This window comes from Panthera uncia, assembly GCF_023721935.1.
Source record: "Panthera uncia isolate 11264 chromosome C1 unlocalized genomic scaffold, Puncia_PCG_1.0 HiC_scaffold_4, whole genome shotgun sequence".
Classification (NCBI taxonomy): domain Eukaryota; kingdom Metazoa; phylum Chordata; class Mammalia; order Carnivora; family Felidae; genus Panthera; species Panthera uncia.
The window spans coordinates 85,779,924-85,800,474 of NW_026057585.1; the positions used below are offsets into that span (position 1 = coordinate 85,779,924).

Sequence of the window (20,551 nt, forward strand, 5' to 3'; positions counted from 1 at the left end):
TTATGATGGTTTTGTTCTAAAAGTACCTCGAAATGACAGAGCTGTAGGAAAATACTGGGGTGGGGGGGTTGGGAGTGTGGGTGGGAGGGAGGCAAGGGATGACGTTATAATTGAGCATTTTCTTGGTGTAAATAAAGCAAATGGGGCCACTTGTTGAGGCGGTATGATGGTGCCTTTCCCTGAGGAAGAGGTGGCTGGTAAACTTGTGCAAGTCTCTGATGAGCAATGAGGAGGCAGGGCAGGTACTTATCCCTCCACTGAAGAGTCCCTACTCAGCCTGCAGAGCCACCTCTGTGCCCTTTCAGATGCCTGACTGGAACAGCGCTTCTTACGGATGGGTGTTCTTCTAATCTCTGGCTGTTAGCTTACCCACTCAACCATGGGACCATTATTCCTGACACCTTTTTGAGGTGATAAGGCAAATCTCCTGGGCCCAGATGTATGGGGTCAGAGAGGATAGAGAGATTTAAGAAAAACCACCAGCATTCTGCTTTCTACTTATTTTTGTGGGGATTTTACAGCATTTTAAAGACTTATACTGTGTTTAAACATCTCCCTTAAAATAGCCTGAGCTATATAACAATCTAGATGTGATACCACTCTTCTACAAGGTATGAGGGAACTCCCTTTGTAAAACTACGAATCCAAATAAATGACTCTATAAGCTGACTCTGATGGTAATTAAAACATTACCGCTTTATTTCTGGAAAAGCAACTTTTTAATAATATATGCTCTGTCACTGACAGGGTCTCACCTGAACACCTGTGTTCTAGCCGAGATGTTATCCACCAGGTGGCAGTTTCCCATGTTGCAGGTATGCTACCTTAAGAGGCTTAAACAGCCCCTAGGGGGCAAGTGTGCAAGCTGTAAGATGGAACTACTTTAAGAGTTTGGGTAAAATCCCTACAGAAGGGGACAGGAGGCTCCCTACAGAAGTGTTTTTTTGTTTTTCTATAGGCCGGACTTTATAAGAAAAGAGGGGAAGCCTCTTTTTACGAAACTTCACAAACCTTAAAATTAACAGGAATCCTATACCCATGGGGGATGCAAGGGGTCACAAGCCAGAGACAAAGAGCAGGTGCAGTATCTCTCCATATCCTTCATTTAATGTCAGGTAGTGCTTCAACCCACACACACACAGGATACATACCGTAGAGAAAGGGACCCGAGGGCGTCTGAGTCATGCATGGTGTGGTAGGTACAAACCTTGGCCCAACGCAAAGGAGCAGTCAAGGGCCTGGAAGAAGGATGGTACTCTTCTCTCCTCCCCATTTCTCTTTCCTACTAGGCTTAAACTAAAGTCCACGGAAGAGAAAGCATTTTCAATCAGTGGAACCCGTGAGGGCCCAGGGCCTGGGAGGGTAGATCTGGTTGTAGAGTATTACAAAATATATTTAAGAAAAAAGCAGCCCAGGCTTCCCAGCAGCAGCCCAAGTGTCAGCTGGTCCAGAGGTGTGACCCTCTATATCTAGGTGTTGGACTGGGAAGGAGGAGAGGGGGGTTGCTGGGCACTGGTGTCCATTTATGATGGAGCAGCATAAGATTTTCCTTGCCCTGTCAACACATACAAATACAGCCCCCCTCCCCTCAGCCCTGCTCTGCTACAAGGAAGCCGCTGAGAGTGATAGCTGGGCACAAAGTGTCCGGTGAGACCAGTTATGGGGTCTAATGCAGTGAAGTAATAAGCCATTCACTTAGAACTGATTTTCACACAGAGGCAGGAAAAGCCAAACTTCTATCTCATCCTTTAGACTGAGACATTCCAACCTATGCATTTACCTGTAACAAGTGTCTCAGTGCAAAACATGCCTTAGCTTCTGCTAAGGTTCGAAGCAAAGGAAGCATAATCCAACTTTTCTCTTTCAGTCCAAGCTCTAGATTTCCGCAAGACCTTTGCAAAAAGATTTCTAACTGTGAGGCAGAAAGGTCTGTGGTGAGGAAGGCAGCTATTGAAGGAATTCCAGGAGCATGAGACTGAATTTGCAGAGCTGAGTTCTGTCAGTTTCCCTTTCTGCTAATATCTTCTTCCTTCAGGGCAAACTTCCTCCTTAGGACCTCAGAGATTAGGACGGCAGGGTCTTCCTCCTTTAGTAAACTCCGGCTCCTACAGACAAAATCATAACTTAGATTTATTAAGTACTTGCTCTGTCTCAGGTAGTGTTCTGTGTCTTTGAATATATTATCTCATTCAGTCCTCACAACAATCGTACAAAGTTGGTGCTATTATAATCCTTTTTTTCAGATGAGGAAACTGAAGCACACACAGGATTATACAGTTTTGCCAGTCACTAGATACTCAGCTAGTATGTAGCAAATCCAGAATCCAAAACCAAGCTAGCTGGTTTCTTAACTAGAATGCTTTACTATTTCCTGAAATGGCTATAGAATGTGGGCAAAGTAAAGGACTATCAACCTGGTAGAGCTGGTCTATGATCGCTAAGCTTCTCCCACCTTTTGGTGTCTTTTCTTTGTAGCATTTCTGCAGGGGAAGGGATTCTTGACTCTTGGCTATTCTTTTATTAGTTCTACAGAAAAGGTGTGCTGAAGATTTCCTACTACCCTATCTGTTCATCAGGGGAGCTCTTAGATTTTTTTTTTTTTTAATTGGAAAGAACACTTAAGAGATCTATGCTCTTAACAAATTTCTAAGCATATAATACATTGTCAGCTATAGGTACAATCTTTTTAAATTTATTCAGAGTGCACGCACATGTGCATGTGAGCAGGGGAGAGGGGCGGGGGGCGGGGGGAGAGAATCTTAAGCAGGCTCCACAATCAGCACAGAGCTTGATGCAGGGCTTGATCCCATGACTCTGGGATCATGACCTGAACTGAAATCAAGAGTCAGAGGCTTAACTGACTGAGACGCCCAGACACACCACAATCGTCTTTTTTAATTAAAAAGTTTTTTTTTTTTTTTTTTTTTTTTACCTTTTGACACCTTTCACCTAGTTCTCCCATCTCCACTGCAGTCTCTGGCAGGCACTAGTCTGTTCTTTGTATCTATAGGCTTGTTTTTTATTTTTTAATTTAGACTCACATATAAGCTATCATACAGTATTTTTCTTTCTCAGTCTGGCTTGTTTCACTTAGCATAATGACCTCAAGGCATCATATTGCTGGATATAGCAAGACTTCATTCTTTCTTAATGGCTGAATAATATTGCACTGTGTATTTGTACCACAATTTCTTTATCCACTCATCCATTGATGATAGGCTGTTTCCCTATCTTGCTTTTTGTAAATAATGTTGCAGTGAATATGGGGGTGCATACATCTTAAGTGTTTTTGTTTTCTGATAATACCAGAAGTAGAATTGCTGGATCATATGGTAGTTCTATTTAATTTTTTTGACTAACCTCCATACTGTTTCTCATGGTGTATGCACCAGTTTACATTCCTACCCAGTCACAAGGGTTTCCTTTTCTCCACATCCTTGCCAACACTTATTTTTTTGATAATGGCCATTCTAACAGGTGTGACGTACATTGTGGTTTTGATTTGCATTTCCCTGATGATTAGTGATGTTAAGCATCTATTCATGTGCCTATTGGTCATCTGTAGGTCTTTGGAAACATGTCTATTGCAGTTCTCTGTCATTCATTCATTCATTCATTCATTCATTAAAGTAAGTAATCTCTACACCCAGCCTGGGGCTCGAAGTCACAACCCACCGACTGAGTCAGCCAGGCATCCCCTCTGCCTATTTTTTAATCAGACTGGGTTTTTGGTCTTTTTATTTGTTTTTTGCTATTAAGTTGTAGTTCTTCATATATTTTGGATATTAACCCTTATTGGATATATGATTTGCAAATATTTTCTCACATTCAATAGTCTGCCCTTTCATTTTGCTGATGGTTTCCTTTGTTGTGCAGAAGCTTTTTTGATACAGCCCCATTTGTTTATTTTTGCTTTTACTCTTGGTGTCCAGTTGAAAAGATCATTGCCATAACCTATGTCCTACGTCCACATGCCTGTGTGTTCTTCTAGGAGTTTTATGGTTTCAGGTCTTACATTCAAGTCTTTAATACATTTTGAGTTAAGTTTTGCATGTGGTGTTAAGATAGTGGTTGAGTTTCATTTGTTTGTATGTGGCTATCCAGTTTTCCCAGCACCATTTATGGAAGAGACTGTCTTTTCCCCACTGTATGTTCCTGGATCCTTTGTTGTAAAGTGACCATATATGTGTGAGTTTATTTATGGGCTCTGTTCTGCTCCATTGAACTGTTTCTGTTTTTATGCCAATACCATACTGTTTTATTTACTATAGCTTTGTAATAGAGCTTGAAATCAGGGAGTGTGATGCCTTCAGCTTCGTCTTTCTCAAGATTGCTTTGGCTATTTGGGGTCTTTGGGGTTCCAAATCAAATTTTAGGATTCTTTGTTCTAGTTCTGTGCAGAATGCCATTGGAATTTTTACAGCAATTGCATTAATCTGTAGACTGCTTTGGGTAGTATGGATATTTTAGCAATATTAATTCTCCGAATATATATTTATTTGTATCTTCTTTAATTTCTCCCAATATCTATTTATTTGTGTCTCCTTTAATTTCTTTCCTTGATATCTTGTAGTTTTCACCTCCTTGGTTAAAATTAATCCTTGGTATTCTATTCTTTTTGATGCAGTTGTAAATGGGATTGTTTTTTTAAATTTCTCAGGTAGTCTGTTATTAATGTATAGAAATAACAGATTTTTACTTACTGATTTTGTATCCTGCAACATTACTGAATTCATTTCTTCTAACCATTTTGTTTTTGAGTCTTGAAGGTATTCTGTGTATTATCTGCAAATAGTGACAGTTCTACTTCTTCCTTTCCAGTTTGGATAGGTTTTCTTATTCTCGCCTGATTGCTCTGGCTAGGACAAAGTGGTGAGTGGGCATTTTTTTCTTGTTCTGATCTTAGAGGAAAAGCTTTCAGCTTTTACTGTTCAGTGTGATGTTAACTGTGGGCTTGTCATTTCTGGACTTTATTTAAATGTTGAGGTATGATCCTTCTATACCTGCTTTGTTGAGAGTTTTTATCACAACTGGATGTTGAATTTTCTTGAGAGGTTTTTCTGCATCTTGTGAAATGAACATAGGACTTTTATCCTTGGTTTTCTTAATGTGGTTTATCACACTGATGTGCAGATATTGGACTATCCTTGAATCCCCTGAACAAATCCCACTTGATCATGGTGTATGATCCTTTTAAGGTATTGTTGAATTCAGTTAGCTAATATTTTGTTGAGGATTTCTGCATCTGTGTTCAGGAATATTGGCCTATAATTTTATTTTCTTCCGGTGTCCTTGTTTTGGTGTAAGGATAATGCTGGCCTTGTAAAGTGAGTTTGAAAGAGTTCCTTCCTCTTCTGTTTTTTGGAAGAGTTTGAGAATTGATATTCTTCTTTGAATGTTTGGTAGAATTCACCCAGTGAAGTCATCTGGTCTTAGATTTTTTTCATTGGGAGGTTTTTGATTACTGGTTTAATCTCTTTATTAGTAATCAATCTGTTCAGATTTTCTATTTCTTCATGATTTGGTCTTGATAGATTGTATGTTTCTAGGAATTCACTCATTTCTTCTAGGTTGTCCATTTGTTGGCACATAATTTTTCATAGTAGTCTCATCCTTTGTATATCTGTGGTATTAGTTGTAATCTCTTTTATTTCTGATTTTGAGTCCTTGGTGATTCTGGCTAGAGGTTTGTCAATTTTTTATCTTTTCAAAGGATAACCCCTTACTTTCATCTTTTCTATTGCTTTTTAGTCTTTCATTTATTTCTGCTCTAATCTTTGTTATTTCCTTCCTTCTACTAACTTTGGGTTTCATTTATTCTTTTTCCTGGTTCCTTAAGGTATAAAGTTATTTGGGAATTTTGCTTCTTGAGATAGGCACTATTGCTGTAAACCTCCTTGTCAGAACTGCTTTTGTTACATCTCATAAATTTTGGTATATTTCCATTCTGTTTGTGTCAAGGTATTTTTTTTTTTCTCTTTTGGTTTCTACTTTGATTCTCAAGTTGTTTCATAGATGTTGTTTAATCTCCACATTATCTGTGAATTTTCCAGTTTTCTTTGTGTAACTGATTTCTAGTTTATTTATTTATTTATTTATTTATTTTTGAGCAAATAAGGTGGTTTTATTAAAGCACGGGACAGAACCCGTGGACAGAAAGAGCTGCCACTGATACCTAGTTTCTTACCACTGGAGCTGGAAAAGATGCTTGGTAGGATTTCAGTCCTCTTTGTTTTGTGGCCTACCATATGATCTATCCTGGAAAATGTTCCATGTACACTTGAGAGTGTACATTCTGTTGCTTTTGGATGGGATGTTCTGTATATATCTGTAAAGTCTGTCTGGTCTAATATCACATAAGGCTGATGTTTTCTTATTTTCTGCCTGGATGATCTATCCATTGATGCAAGTTGGGTATTAAAGTCCCCTGCTACTATTGTATGGCTGTCTCTCTTCATGTCTGTCAATATTTATTTATACATATAGATGTTCTTATATTGGGTTCATAAATATTTACAAATATTATATCCTCTTGTTGGATTGACCCCTTTATCATTATATAACCCCTTTTGTTTCTTACTACAATCTTTGTTTTCAAGTCGATTTTTTTCTAAGTTACAGCTACCCCAGCTTTCTTTTGGTTTCCATTTGTATGGAGTATCTTTTTCTATCCCTTCACTTTCCATCTGTGTGTGTTCCTACATCTAAAAGAGTCTCTTGTAGGCAGCACTTAGGTTTTGTTTTTAATCCATTTAGCCATAGCCTTTTTTTTTTTTCCCCCCTCAAGATTTTAGTCCTTTTTGGGGCACCTGGGTGGCTCAGTGAGTTAAGTGTCCAACTTCAGGGCATGATCTCATGGTATGTGTGTTCGAGCCTCACATCGGGCTCTTTGCTGACAGCACAGAGCCCAATTCAGATCCTCTGTCTCCCTCTCTCTGCTTCTCCCCTCCTCTTTCTCTCTCTCCTAAGCATAAATAAACATTAAAAGTTTTTATTCATTCATTTAATCTCTACACCCAGCATGGGGCTCAACCTCATGACCCCAAGATCAAGAGTTGCATGCTCTCCCAACTAAGCTAGCCAGCTGCCCCATTTAGCCACTGTTTTTTGACTGGCATATTTAGTCTGTTTACATTATTGGGTGTAATTATTGGGGTGCTTAGGTGGCTTGGTTAAGCATCCGACCTCGGCTCAGATCATGATCTCGTGGTTTGTGAGTTTGAGCCCCACATCGGGCTCTGTGCTAACAGCTTGGAGCCTGGATCCTGCTTCAGATTCTGTGCCTCCCTCTCTGGCCCTCCCCTGTTCACACTCTGTCTCTCTCAAGAATAAACATTAAAAAAAAAAAAAGTTATTGGTAAGTATGTACTTGCCATTTTATTGTTTTCTGGCTGTTTCTGTAGTTCTCTGTACCTTTCTTGTCTTGCTCTCTTCCTTTGTGGTTTGATGAAACTCTCTAGTGGTATGCTTATATTCCTTTTTATCTAGTGTATATTTACTATACGTTTTTGTTTTGTAGTTAAGATGAGCCTTAAGTAGAACTCCTATCCATAAGTCTATTTTAAATTGATAAAACAGCTGCCAACTTGTTTGATCACATTCTAAAGCTCAACATTTTTACTCCCCCTCCCCATTTTTGAGATCACATTTCACCATTTTTTCTTGCATATCCCTTAACTATTATAATCAGTTACGTTTTTACTTTTGTTTTTTTAGGTCTTTGTTATTTTACTTTTGTGTTTTTAACCTTAACAAGTGATTAATCCACTATTTTTATTACATTTATCTCTCCAGTGAGATTTGCTCTTTTATATGTGTTCCGGTTTCTGATTAGTGCTTTTTTCAGCCTAAAGAGGTCATTTTAACATTTCTTTTAAGGCCGATTTAGTGGTGATAAACTCCTTTAACTGTCTGGGAAATTAATTCTGAATAACTTTGCTTGTTTGGAATTTTTCTTTTAGCATTTTGAATACACTTTCATTCCCTCCTGGGCTGCAAAGTGTTGGAAAATGTACTGAGAGTCTTACGGAGGGGATTCCTTTTTACATAACAAGTTATTTTTTTCTTGCTGCTTTTAGGGTCTCTTTGGGTTCATCTTATTTGGAACTCTCAGGCCTTCTGGATCTAGACGTCTGTTTCCTTTCCCACATTAGGGGCATTTTCAGCCATTCTTTTTTCAATAAGATTTCTGTCTCTCTCCTTCTGGGAGCCCTACAATGAGAATGTTAATCCATTTGATGTTGCCCCTTTAAGTTCCTTAATCTATCTTCACTTTTTTTTTCCTTTTTTTTCCTACTTGCTGCTCTGATTGGAGATATTCTATTGCTTTGTGTTTGAGTTCACTTACCCTTTCTTCTGTTCCGTCTAGTCTGCTGGTGAACCCCTCTCGTGTTTTCATTCAGTTCAGTTATTGTGTTCATCAGCTCCATGACTTGTATTTTTCATATATTTTCTATCTTTTTGTTGAAGTTCTGTGTTCATCCATTCTTCTCCCCATCTTCTTCCCAGTTTTACATCTTTAGGACCATTTTGAACTTTTTATCGGGTAAATATCCTACATCTGTTATCACTGATGTTTTGTTTAATGTTTATTTTTATGTTGGAGAGAGAGGGGGCAGAAAGAGAGGGAGACGGAGGATCTGAAGCTGACTGTGCAGAGCCCAGTGCGGGGTTGAACTCACAAACTGTGAGATCATGACTTGAACTGACGTCAGACACTTAACTGACTGAGCCACCCAAATGCCCCTTCCCTGAGGTTTTTACAAGAGCTCTAGAATTCACAGTAAAGTATTCACATCATAAGGGGGCCATGGGAACAGAATCAACTCCAGATTGGGGTAGGTTTGAATACCTGATACATCATAAAAGAGTGTCCTAGATACCTAGAAAATAGGTGCTTTCAATTACACATGTCCTTATGAAGTCATTTTACTAGGTGTAAGGGTTAACATCAATCTGTCACATTTCTGAATCTTTGCTGATGGGGCTACTTTCTCATTTTTAGTTATCAATTCAGTTCTTTCTATTAAATAAGTGGGAGAAGGAGTTTGGATCTAATATGGTGAAGAGGCAAGTAACAGAAAGTTTGAGAGTCATTCTATAAAACATTGACCAGAAGAAAAAGGCATAGATCAGCTTAAAGGAAGCAGGAGCTGAATTTGGGAATGCAGGAGATCTAGGAACTGTGGGTATGACCAACCAGCCTAGGCCCCAAGAAGGGAGATTAAAAATGACTTCCCTAAAGGATTGACTATCCAGGAAGCAATGAGGGAGTCAGTCAGCCTTTACAAGTAATTGGGGGCCAGACATACCAAGGTGAGTAACCTTCCCTTCAACAAGAACTCCAACTCAGGAGACAAACTTCATGTCCCAGCCCCCAAAAGAGCTTTTTTATCTGCATTTACAAATAGCTGCACACTCCAGCCTTTGGGGTCTGGATGTTGAACTTCAGTGTTTCAGTGCTCAGGAATCTGCATGTGAACAAGCTTCTCTGGTGCATCCCACGAAGGTAGCTCAGACTACACTTGGAGAAACACTGCAAGGTAGTGAGTCCCTCTGGCTGGAGCTCTAGGGCTTCCTCTGCGAAGTGAATTTCTCAAGGTAGGTATTTCCTAAACTCCTTCCCACCCCCACTTAAAATACCCAGGGCTCCATTCCTTGGAGGTTCTGCTTTAGCAAGTTTAAAGGTGTATTTTTAACAAATTCTGATGGGCAGCCAAGTTCATAAGTTTCAAATGGCTAATCCAGTTGGCTTGTATAAGAAGGGACCACTGTATATTTTTTAATGTTTATTTGAGAGAGACAGCATGAGTGGGGAAAGGGCAGAGCAAAAATCCCAAGCAGGCTCTGTGTTGTCAGCACAGAACCCAACATAGGGCTCTATCCCAACACTGTGAGATCATGAGCCGAAATCAAGAACTGGACACTTAACCAACTCAGCCACCCAGGTGCCCCAGGGGACATTTTGGAATTCTCCCATCTATCAAAAACCCAGTTTGAGATACTAAAATAATTATTATGCAACCCTATTTCGAAGGGTGGGGCATGGGGACACTTGTCACCAGCAAGAACTAAAGTGGTGAAGCCCCTCTGGGGGACAGAAGTTGGATTAGATAAATCTCTACCAATGATTGAGTTAGATCACCCAACCAAATGTAAAATGTTGCTCTTTCCTCAAACCAGAGCCCGGGGTGTTATTAAGCAAGCAAGCTAGTTTTGTGAATGGAGTAAATTATAGCCACTACTGAGGACTTACTATGTAAGTTTCTACTAGACCACTGGCCAAAATGACTTAAACAGTAAATACATCACCAGAGCTCCTTATCAAATACTTACAGATCTTGGCTCTGTTTCATCCGGTGGAAGTCCTTCAGGATCCCCATCATATCTGCAAAGCTGCTGGCCTTGGACAGAGAAACACAGTCATCCTCTTCAGACGAGCTGCAGGTAGCCTTGTGTTCTGGTTTGCAACATTCAGGGCTGGCAGAACAAAGCAGGGGGACTGATGGAAGCTCAGGGACCTCTACCTCGGTCTCCTCGGTGATGTCACTAATGACAAAGGAAGTTGTAGAGTGGAATGAGGATCCAAAACAAGGTAAGGGAGAAGAGACATTTGAACTTCCTGGAGATAAGAAATCTGGCGTTAATGAAGCCGAAGCTGAAAGAGAAAACAACAGGCATGGATGGACATTGGGCTAGAACACGGCAGTAATATCTTCTCCCCACAAGCACTGCCTACCAACAACACTCATTTCCTGGGCTGACACCGTGACCTTCTGGGAGAGCCCGGGATAGTCCGTGTAAGCCAGTGGAGGATTCCTCCACTACCCTCCCCTCTCAGGATCTAAAGAAGATACAGAAGCACTGAGTTCTTCCAGTGTTCTGGGAGGGTGGAAGAACCCACCCCGTAAAGGCTTAGGCACCTAAAATCTCCCTCCCATTCTGCAGTGGGCTATGGAGTGACAGCCCTATTTTGACCAAAGCGACAGTAACAGAACCAAAGTCAGAATCTGTCCTTTCTCTAACTGGGCTAGTGCTTCTGAGTGACTGGAAGAAGTAGCGAAAACAGAATGGTGACAGTCCTCCTAGTTTCTCAAATCTTAAGGGAGAATTTCCAAAACAAAAAGATTTTTACGTTTCATTTTTCCTCAACTACTTCAGCTTGTCTCTTGGATGACAAAAATGTAGCCAACATATAAATGAAAAACTCAAGTATAATTCCTCTATATAACTGCCATATGATTTTCATGTGTTGTACCAACAGATGAAGTCATAGCTCCCAAACCTTAAGTCAACAAGGACCAGAAAAGTGAGGATGGAAGGAACAGGAGGATAAACCCTGGGCAACTGGGGCGAGATCCACATGTTGATGTTTCATGCACTAGGTCAAGACAGACTCCCGTCTATTTCCAGCGGTTCTGCCTTACAGACAGATGGAGGGATGGAGAGGTGGTCTCTGGTAGAACAAGGAAACGGAAGATAAGTGCTTAAAGGGGATAGCTCTCTCAATGGTGGGGAATGCTTCTCTCTCATTAAAAATGAAAGCTGCTGGAGGGCTCACGGAATATGTGATGTTAAAGACACTTGGATGAGGGTATTGATTTTTGTGGCCAAGGGAGGGAATCTGCCTGAGGTCACAGGTAAAGTGAAGGTTTTGTTCCTAACCAAACCAGTCAGCCCCAAATGGCCATTGGAAACCATCCAAGGAGTACCAGAGGCTAGTCAGGCCTCAGAACAGCCCCAGAGTTTTGGGCCTATGTCCCCCTGAATCATGGACCATCATTTTCCTACCCTTATCCTGTACCAAGAGCCAGGGTAAAAGGAACAGCCTGCTATATTCTGGCCCTGACTCAGGGGCTCCTACCTGCATCGGCTGCCACTATTTTAGCAATCTGGCTGCGCAGGTGGCTCAACTCATCCTGCAGCTCTGTGGTGCGGCTTAGGGCTGGCAGGGCTGGCTTCTTCAAGGCCAGGAGCCTCTCCTCAGACCCACGCAAGTTGGGCACTGAGGCATTACGCTGCATGACAATCAGAGGGCTGGGCTTCCAGGTATGCCTCAGGGGCCGTGTGTCACTCCTGGACCAGGGAAAGACAAGTATGTCAGCAGAGACAGCCAGCCACTGCACCCCTTCTAAAGTTCCTTCACTCGTTGCTATAAGAGTAACACAGCCAGGTTCAGAGCCCACAGCTTCTGTTGCCCTCGGCCCCTCTTGAACACTCTCCCTGCTGCCTGCCACCTCATCTGGAAAGAAGCTCCCTCCCTATTCCCCAGCAGACCAGCTACTGCCTCAGCTACCTGACCCGGGCATATGTCTCCTCTTCATCCGCAGCAATCCAGGCGATGTCAGCCAGAGTAGGGACTGGGGGTACATCCCTCAGACACAGGTCAGAGATGTTGGGCAGGGTCTACAGGGAAGCAAAAGTCATCAAAAACCAATTACTGAAATCATGAGGAGACTATCAAAGACTGCAAAACACATGGGGGGGGGGGGGACCTAATTCAGTCCTGGGTACCAGGATGGCTTCCTGGAAACAACCTGAGTAAAAGGTCAGAAGAAAGTTTGTGGGATTACAAATAGCTCAGCACAACTGGACAGAGCTACGGGTGGAGGGTGATTTGCAAGAGTCTGGAAAGTGAATAAGAGCCACTGGAGGATTTTAAGTTAAGAATCAGATTTTAAAAGATTACTCTGGTTGCTGTGTGGAATATGCATGAGAGAGTGAAGAGACCAGTTTTGAGTCTGTTCTATCTTCCAAGCAAAACATGGCAGCCTAGGGTAGGACTGGGATCTGGTTTTTTGTTTTAAATGTTTTATTTTTGAGAGACAGGGAGGCAGAGAACCCCAAGAAAGTTCCACACCGCCAGCACAGAGCCCAATGCGGGGCTTAAACTCATAAACCATGAGATCATGACCTGAGCAGAAACCAAGAGTCAGACACTAACTGACTGAGCCACCCAGGCGCCCTGGGAACTGTTTTTACATATAAAGTTTTATTGGAAAAGTTCATACCCATTCATTGATGTATTGTCTGTGACATCTTTTAAGCTGCAACTGCAGAAGTGAGTAGTTGTAACAGTAGTTATGGCCCACACATTAAAATATTTACTATTTGGTCTTTTAAAGAAAACATTCGCTGCCCCTAGTTAGAGCAAAGGAGTCTTCAGTGGGACCGGCCAGAGCTGCCTTTTAACAGAAATGGCCACTAAGAACATCTTGCTTTCTCTGGCTGGGAGAATACAGGTGCAAGGACAACAGTCTTGTTTGTTATCAACAGGAAGTTTCTCCTGGCTAGCTCCTTATAACACCTCTGTAGCTAACTGGGATCTACACTGTTATAGCAACATTGTGTTAAGCAAACTTGATAATTTGAATATTTAGATTTAAATAACAAGAAATGATTATACCAAAAGAATAAGAGGATTCCTTAAAATATCCCCTCAACCCAGTGAACAACAACCAGGGAACAGACAAGGCTGAGTGACTCTGTTAAATGAAAAGTTAGGAGGATTCTGTCATGCTTTGAATATATCAAAGTGAAAGAACATGCACCTATGAAAGGATGTAATAGAACTACACCAAAACATTAATAGTTATTATATGATTACATGTAATTTATTTTCCTTTCTCCTTTTTTATTTTCCATAATATTTTGTATGGGTAATGGGTAAATTTAAAAAATAAATCAGCAAGATTCCCTTAAAGGAATTGACAACCAAATCCAGGAATAATTTCTCAAAAACCCACCTATACAGGAGTTAAATTCAGATGTTTCTGCTACAAATTGGCAGGTAGATCAGGAATTGATAGTTCCAGCTTTTAGATAGGGAACCTGGATCTCACAGGAGTGATGTGATGCTCCAAGGTTACACAGAAAAGGACTTCCACTGACCCAGAAGTTACTGTTAAGATGGGCCACTTAGGGGAAGCCTCCATTTGTTTTCCTTTCCAGAGTGCTGCTCCACTATTGGCAATTAAATGAATTAACATCTATAAAGTACTTAGCACAGTGCCTGGCACACAGTATGTGCTCAGTAAATGTTAGCTAGTATTACTCCTACCACTCATGCCATACTCCTGCTCTGTGGGAGCCTGTGCCCTTGATTGTCCCTGCCCAGCAGCATCTGGCCAAAGGACTGAAGAGGTTAGAGCCAAGTGTGGGGGCAACATCCACTGAGTCCCTACATTCCCTAGCTGTGCTTCCCTTTGTTTCTGATGCTTCAGGCAGCTAGGACCACATCCTGCCCATACCCTTGAGGCAGTTCTGGATAACTGGCAATCTGGGTCACAGGACAGCCACTCATACCACACACTTCTAACTCCATTCTTGCCTCTAATACTATCCCTGACACCACTTCTGACTCCAAAATGAGCTACAGATTTCACAGCTCAGCATCTGATACAGAAACTCACCTCCTTCATTTGTTTCCACCTGGACCCATATCTTTTCAGAGAAATATTTGTCACATCTGTGTAGGCAGAATGTTTAAGTACTTGTGCCTCAGTTCCCCAAATGTATATATCTTAAGCACCTAGCCAGGAGCTGGTACTTAACCATGAGTTCTTAGAGGAGGGAGGTAGCTGGGTCTAAAGAATGCTACTTAGCTTTCCACTGCAGAAGCGGGGGGTGGGGGGGGGGCTACATCTCAGAGATGGGCTAGGGAAGAATCTGCTGCAGAGTGGGTGCTGAAGGCCCCAGTGGCATCAAAGATTAGGGGCACCTGGGTGGTTCAGCTGGTTAAGCGTCCGACTTCAGCTCAGGTCATGATCTCATGGTCTGTGCGTTCGAACCCCGTGTCAGGCTCTGTGCTGTTAGTTCAGAGCCTGGAGCTTGCTTCAGATTCTGTCTCCCTCTCTCTCTGCCCCTCCCCCACTCACTCTGTCTCTATCAAAAAATGAATAAACGGTAAAAAATATATATATTTAAAAAATGCAAGATTATTCATTTATAACCAGATTGGAAGTCTGACAGTTGTGGTCACAGTTTCATGTGCAATCAGGAAGGCACAGTGACCAGTATCCACTGTATGTACTTAGTATTTCTTGACAAAATGAAAAAGTGATCAGGAAGGCAACCTGCCTTAGCAACACCAAGGAGTCTAGGGCACAGAAGTAGCACCATCCTGCCACAGTCTCTGAGCCTCTACTTACCCTGCCCTTCCAGTACACTTACCTGGAAGGATGCCCGGGGACATGGCTTCAGGGGCAGGTTGGTCCCAATTCTTCTCACTACACTTCGAGCAGCTCCATGTGGCTTGTTTTGCCAGATTGGGATGGTCTAAAGCAGAGAGTGACAAGGAATCTCAGAGATGGGTCTAACTACTCTCCCATCCTACTCCCCTCTCCTTTAGCAGGGAGACTGAAGTCCCCAATCCCAGGGACACGGTGCAGTGTGGGGGTTAGTCAAGTCTCAATACGAGTTCGGGCAGGTTCCCCAGTTGCTAGTCTTCACCTTGGCCAGCCACTTAAGGGGATATTGCTGTTGACAAGGCACTGCCAATGCTGGGAGGATCAGTGAAGGGGGGTGAGGAATTAGCTGGGTGTAGGGATCATGGAGGCTTCCCTCCCTTTCCTCTGCACCGAAAAGCAGAAACACCGCTGGCTCCTTAACTGCCTCAAAGACGAGAGTTGGCTTTATCTGTGGGAGGGCGGGAGGTGGGTGTATGTGGAAGGGTCGCCTCCAGGGGAAAGGAAAAATTAACTGGAGCGTCTCAGAATTTCCTACAGAACTTCAGCAGGCCCAGGGCTCAACTCTTCCCCACCACAGCCCTGCCCTGGGAATGCCCCTTACCACATTGGCTTCCATTGCCGACATTTCAACCGGCTCCTGCACTTGAAGGACAAGGCAGCTGCGGGGCAGCTCTGGGGGCTCGGGGAGGCTGGAGGCGTGACTCCTTCATATCAGGCCATCCTAAGGAACGCCAGATTTCTCTTCCTGTGAAACATTCCCCACAGTGGGTACTCAATGGCCAGCACACAAGTCCCACAAAAACCAGGTCCTGCAGAGCCATGACTTATACCAAGGTAGAAGTATACCTTATACTAAGGTATCAAGTCAGAAACCTTGGTATGCTCTGATGTTTCACAGGGTTTGAGAAAAACAGCCCAAGAGACTGCTTTCACCCAACAATGGCTCCAAATCCAGACCCTTAAAGGTTCTGTTCCAGACTTGTTGCATGAGCTTGGCCAACTCTGGGAGCTTTCCTGAGGCAATACAGTAAAACCTTGGTTTGCGAGCATACTTCGTTCTGGAAACATGCTTATAACCCAAAGCACTTACATATCAAAGCAAATTTCAAGAACCATTGGCTCAGTTGCGATCCTGTGATGTTCGGTGTCACATATTACCAATATTACAAGACATCACTCATTTATCAAGTTAAAATTTATTAGAAATGTTTGCTCGTCTTGCGGAACACTTGCAGAACAAGTTAATCGCAATTCAAGGTTTGACTGTACTGGTAAAGATGTAAATAGACCTCTTTTGGGGGGTGCCTGGGTGGCTCAGTCAGTTAAGCATCTGACTCGATTTCGGCTCAGGTCACGATCTCACAGTTCGACAGTTCAAGCCCCACATTGGGCTCTGTGCTGATGGTGCCAGACAGACCTGCTTGGGATTCTGTCTCCCTCTCTCTCTCTCTGCCCCTTCCTCACTCATTCTCTTCCTCTCTCAAACATTAAAAAAAAAAGGGGGGGGGATTCCTTTGGTAGTTACAAAGCCAAATTGTAGGTACCATCCAAACCCAGCAATCATTCTTAAAGAAGGGATGTAAAAGCCCAGCACGTGCCACCAAGCCTAGCACTGGTGGGTCCTGGCAAGGGGGAGATGTAAAACAGACAAATGGAGAATGAACAGCCAGCTCTCGCCAATCTGAATCTACTGAGCTACAGGGAAAAGATCCAAATGTTCATCCTGCTTAGCTATCCACAGGTCTTTTAGCCTCAGGCAGGCCATATAACCTTTCTGAAGGTTGGCTTTTCCATATGTAAAGGGGACAAGAACAGCTGCCACCTAGATTATCTTAAGGATCAATGAGTGAAACAGGATTTTAAAGTACTTAATGAACTGTTAAAACAAGACACAGACGGATGGGGTCACAGCTGCTCCTGGCGGTGGGCAGATGCAATCGATGGACTCATTCCCTTGTTCATCAGACACTAACAATACCCACTCTGTGCCAGGCCCTGTAGGGGCTTTGGAAGGAGTAAGACACACCCATGCTCTCACAGAACTCACAATCTGGAAGAGAAATGGGACCTGAATACATAATTCTAGCAAAGGCTGAATATCGCTGCTTAAGAAAGGTACAGTAAACAGGTGGCCAGGTGAATTCAGGCTCCTGGCCCCGCAACCTCATGGTGAGTTCAGAGGGGGTAGGAAGGGATGAAAAACAGCAACAAAAGCACAGGTCCAAGACAGGAAGTTGAGAGGGGCGTAAAGAGGAGCGCAGAAGGTAAACTGGCGGTCGTGAGGGCTGGGAATGCTCAGGTGAGAAGTCACTGGGAGGCAGGGTCTGAACGGGGGGTGGACTGAAACCTCCCTTGCAGGATTTCTTTCACCCGTGGGAGAGGAATTATCGATCACTCACTTTGATACACACGGGGAAAGGAGGCTGAAGAGAGGAAAGGAACTGTCTAAGGTCCCTCGTGGGGCACACCAGAAGAAAGCACTTCAAGTCTGGTCTAGATCCTGCTACTTTCTGCATGGGCTCAACTCCATACAGCTCAAGCCTTTATCAAAGTCCCACTGTGCCAGGCCCTGGTGAATGTCAGTGCTGCCACAGGTTCCACGGAACAGTGGTTCCCTGTTGTTTCTCACTCTAGGCACTACAGCCACTTCCTGTCCAAACTTACTTCCAAAGACTCAGTTGGGCCTAACACAACAGCCAGAGAGATCTTTCTAGGACACATTCCTCCTATGTTTAGCCCACCCCCGGCTTGCTATAACCAACAGGATCACATCTACACAGAATGGCCTGCGGGGCCCTCCACAATCGGGCCCAACCTCACTAGACAAAACCCCAAGGCCTACAGTTGGGTCCTCGCGCACCTGACAGCCACACCGCTTGCGTTCCCCTAACCCTCCAGCCACGCTGGCCGCCTCGCAGCACTATTCCCTTCGCTGGAAACACCAGCACCTTCTTCACCAAGCACATCATCCTTCAGGGCTCAGATCACGCATCGCCTCCCCTTCCCTGACAGGTCCTTACTGCCCCCCTCCCCCCAGCACCCCACGTTTCCTTCGGAGTCCTTTCACAACAGTAATGAGGTCCCCGTGTAACGTGCCGTCTGCCGGAGGGCAGAACCTTCCCCAGGCACAGCACAGTGCCTGCCTCGTCCGCAGTGGGCACTTCGACGTTTGTTCGGGAACGAACAAGAACACGGGCTTGGCCTTCACCCCCTCCTCGTCCCAAGGGTCTTCGGCCAGACTTCCCCCGGTTCGCCGGCAACGCTGGTTGGTTCTCAGCCCCTCCGCGCTCCCACGACCCCTCTCCGGGCCGCTGTCATTGCCTGTCCACACACGCTCTCCCGCAGGAGGCTCGGGGCTCCTCCAGAGCAGGGTCTGCTCTCGTCACCCCGGTACCGGGCGCCCCGCCGAGCTACAGTCCGCGTGGGCCCCAAGCGGCTGCGCTGGGGGAGCCGCTGCGGGGAGCTCGCTCGGGACACGCCTCCCCTCCCCCGCAACGTCCCGACCCCATGGGGCCAAGGTCGGCCAAGCTCTCGCTACCGGCCCTGGCGGCCCTCGGGTCCCAGAAGAAGCGAAGCGGCCGAAGTAGCCCGGCCGCCTAAGGAGCCTCTGCAATAGCTCAGCCATCGAAGACGGGCATCGAGTCCTCCCACACCCAGCCAAGCTAGGCCGACAACATGGGCTCCCGCGAGAACTGGCGCGGGAGCAGGAGCCGCGGGCTCCGCACAACGCCTGACACTAGGCTGCGTTGACAGTCGGGCCGGGAGGCCGCGCTCCCGCCTCCCGAGCGGCACTCGGACCTAGTCTTACCTCAGACTCCAGCTCCGGGACTCACTCACCTTACGGCCCCTCCTACCACAGCCGGCCGCGCAGCCTCAACCGCCCTCACTTCCGCCGATCCGCCCCCGGAAGTGATCCTCTGCGGCTGCGCACCGGGCCGCGACCTCGCGCGCCCTCCTAAGGCGGACCCTACTCAGGGCGGGGCGAGTGCGCCTTCGGCAGGGGCGGGGCGGCGGGCGGCCTCAGGTGGGGACGCCGAAGGAGGGGACACGCCCATCCCCGAGACCACGCCTGCGCTGGCCCAGCCCCTGGGAAAAGTTGACGATGCTTGGACATCCCCGCGGCCTGATTGGTCGCATCCGCCGCTGGTGTCCGCCTTCTAGGTGCTCTCCCGGGGTAGTCCCGAGATGACCTCTAGCAGCGGATGTCCGACTACGTGCCCCTCTCAGACGCCCAAATTGTGTGGCGCCTGCTGTCCCTAAGCCTACTGCAGCCTTGAGAATCCTCCACCTGGCGCTCTCCAGGCCCTCCGGACCCAGCTCTTGCCTTATCTCGCCTTGGTCCCCTTTTCACACTTCATGTTTCCCAGCCAAGACCCTCGACAGCCTTCTGTCCGGCAGGAAGAGGCCTCTTCTTGTAATGTTTTCTATTTTAGCCGTTATGTATCTCACAATCTACACAAGGCAGCTTCAGTGAGATGGTAGATTGGTGGGCAAGACCCCAGAGGCATTGGGAAAGAGACCCACATTCCTTCCAGCGTCACTCACCCACTCCCTCTTTGTTCTTAAACCCTCACCGTCCTGGTCCTGGTCTTCATGGCAGCCAGGCCTGGGTCGCATGCCCTCCTGTGACCTCAGTATACAGCAGTGCCTGGCTCCCAGGCCACAGTTCTTTGGTCCCAACTGCCAGGGACAGGCTGGCTTCATAGCGGGGACCGGTTTGGGCAGTCACACAGGGCCTCTTGCTCAGAACTCCGTGCTTGCTTTAATGCTCTGCTATCTTCCCCCCCCCCCCGAAATTAATATATAATAAAATTTAAATATATATATAATTTTATATTATATATATTTTTAAACAAGGGGCCCTGCATTTTCATTTTGCACAGGATCCTGCAACTTATATAGCTGTCCTTGGCCAGAGACCTCAGAGTTGTCCACCCCGATCCTTGTCATGTTTCAAATGATGAAGGTTGACTTCCAGGTCTGGCCCTCTTTCCAGGATGGCAAATTAATCATTGATTCTCCTGGTCAATTGCAGATCTTGCAGTTTCACCCCAGTTGTCTCTTCTAGGGGTGGCAGATGTCTTGGTGCTCGACCCAGATCTCCTCTACCCTGCCAGCGAATCCATCCTCCAGCTGCTGTGTTGGCTGCACACAGCTGCCCCCTTCTCTGGAAAATTGCACTTATAAGAGGGAGAACAGTGGCTCTAACCTGCGAAGTTACTTCGTCCTCCAAATCAACAACTAACACAGGGTACAAAAGGCAGGTTCTACTCTGTGGTGTGGCTTGTGTTCCAGAACCTTTCGCCTGTGATCATTCTAGGGCTCGGATTGGAGATTCTATCCTTGCTTAACATTTTTCTTTT

General features: G+C 45.0%; 2 protein-coding genes and 1 long non-coding RNA gene across 8 annotated transcripts in view; 2 read left to right on the top strand and 1 right to left on the bottom strand.

Moving 5' to 3' along the window:
- Positions 1 to 952, top strand: part of AUNIP (aurora kinase A and ninein interacting protein) — a 22,800-nt gene extending 21,848 nt beyond the window's left edge. For all 4 annotated transcript variants that reach the window (XM_049617753.1, XM_049617755.1, XM_049617757.1 and 1 more), the window contains exon 4: positions 748 to 952. In XM_049617753.1, the coding sequence (XP_049473710.1) occupies positions 748 to 887 (140 nt within the window). In that variant the 3' untranslated portion in view covers positions 888 to 952. The remainder of the gene's footprint in view (positions 1 to 747) is intronic.
- MTFR1L (mitochondrial fission regulator 1 like) lies at positions 667 to 19,109 on the bottom strand. Of its 3 annotated transcripts, none has more exons than XM_049617759.1 (7): positions 19,026 to 19,109; positions 15,790 to 15,933; positions 15,172 to 15,276; positions 12,296 to 12,405; positions 11,864 to 12,075; positions 10,336 to 10,657; positions 667 to 2,105 (listed from the first exon to the last, which is right to left on the bottom strand). In XM_049617759.1, exons 2-7 carry the CDS (start codon positions 15,811 to 15,813, stop codon positions 2,000 to 2,002), a joined length of 879 nt encoding a protein of 292 aa, XP_049473716.1. In that variant the 5' UTR covers positions 15,814 to 15,933; positions 19,026 to 19,109; the 3' UTR covers positions 667 to 1,999. The 3 variants fall into 3 exon arrangements, with proteins under 3 accessions (XP_049473716.1, XP_049473715.1, XP_049473717.1); XM_049617758.1 differs by having other exon boundaries at positions 18,997 to 19,084; XM_049617760.1 differs by lacking the exon at positions 667 to 2,105 and adding an exon at positions 9,314 to 9,579 and having other exon boundaries at positions 18,997 to 19,085.
- Positions 8,342 to 11,548, top strand: LOC125912931 (uncharacterized). Its single transcript, XR_007454875.1, has 2 exons — positions 8,342 to 9,315; positions 9,452 to 11,548. It is a non-coding gene; the product is annotated as an uncharacterized LOC125912931 (long non-coding RNA).
- Positions 19,110 to 20,551: the final 1,442 nt, after the last annotated feature.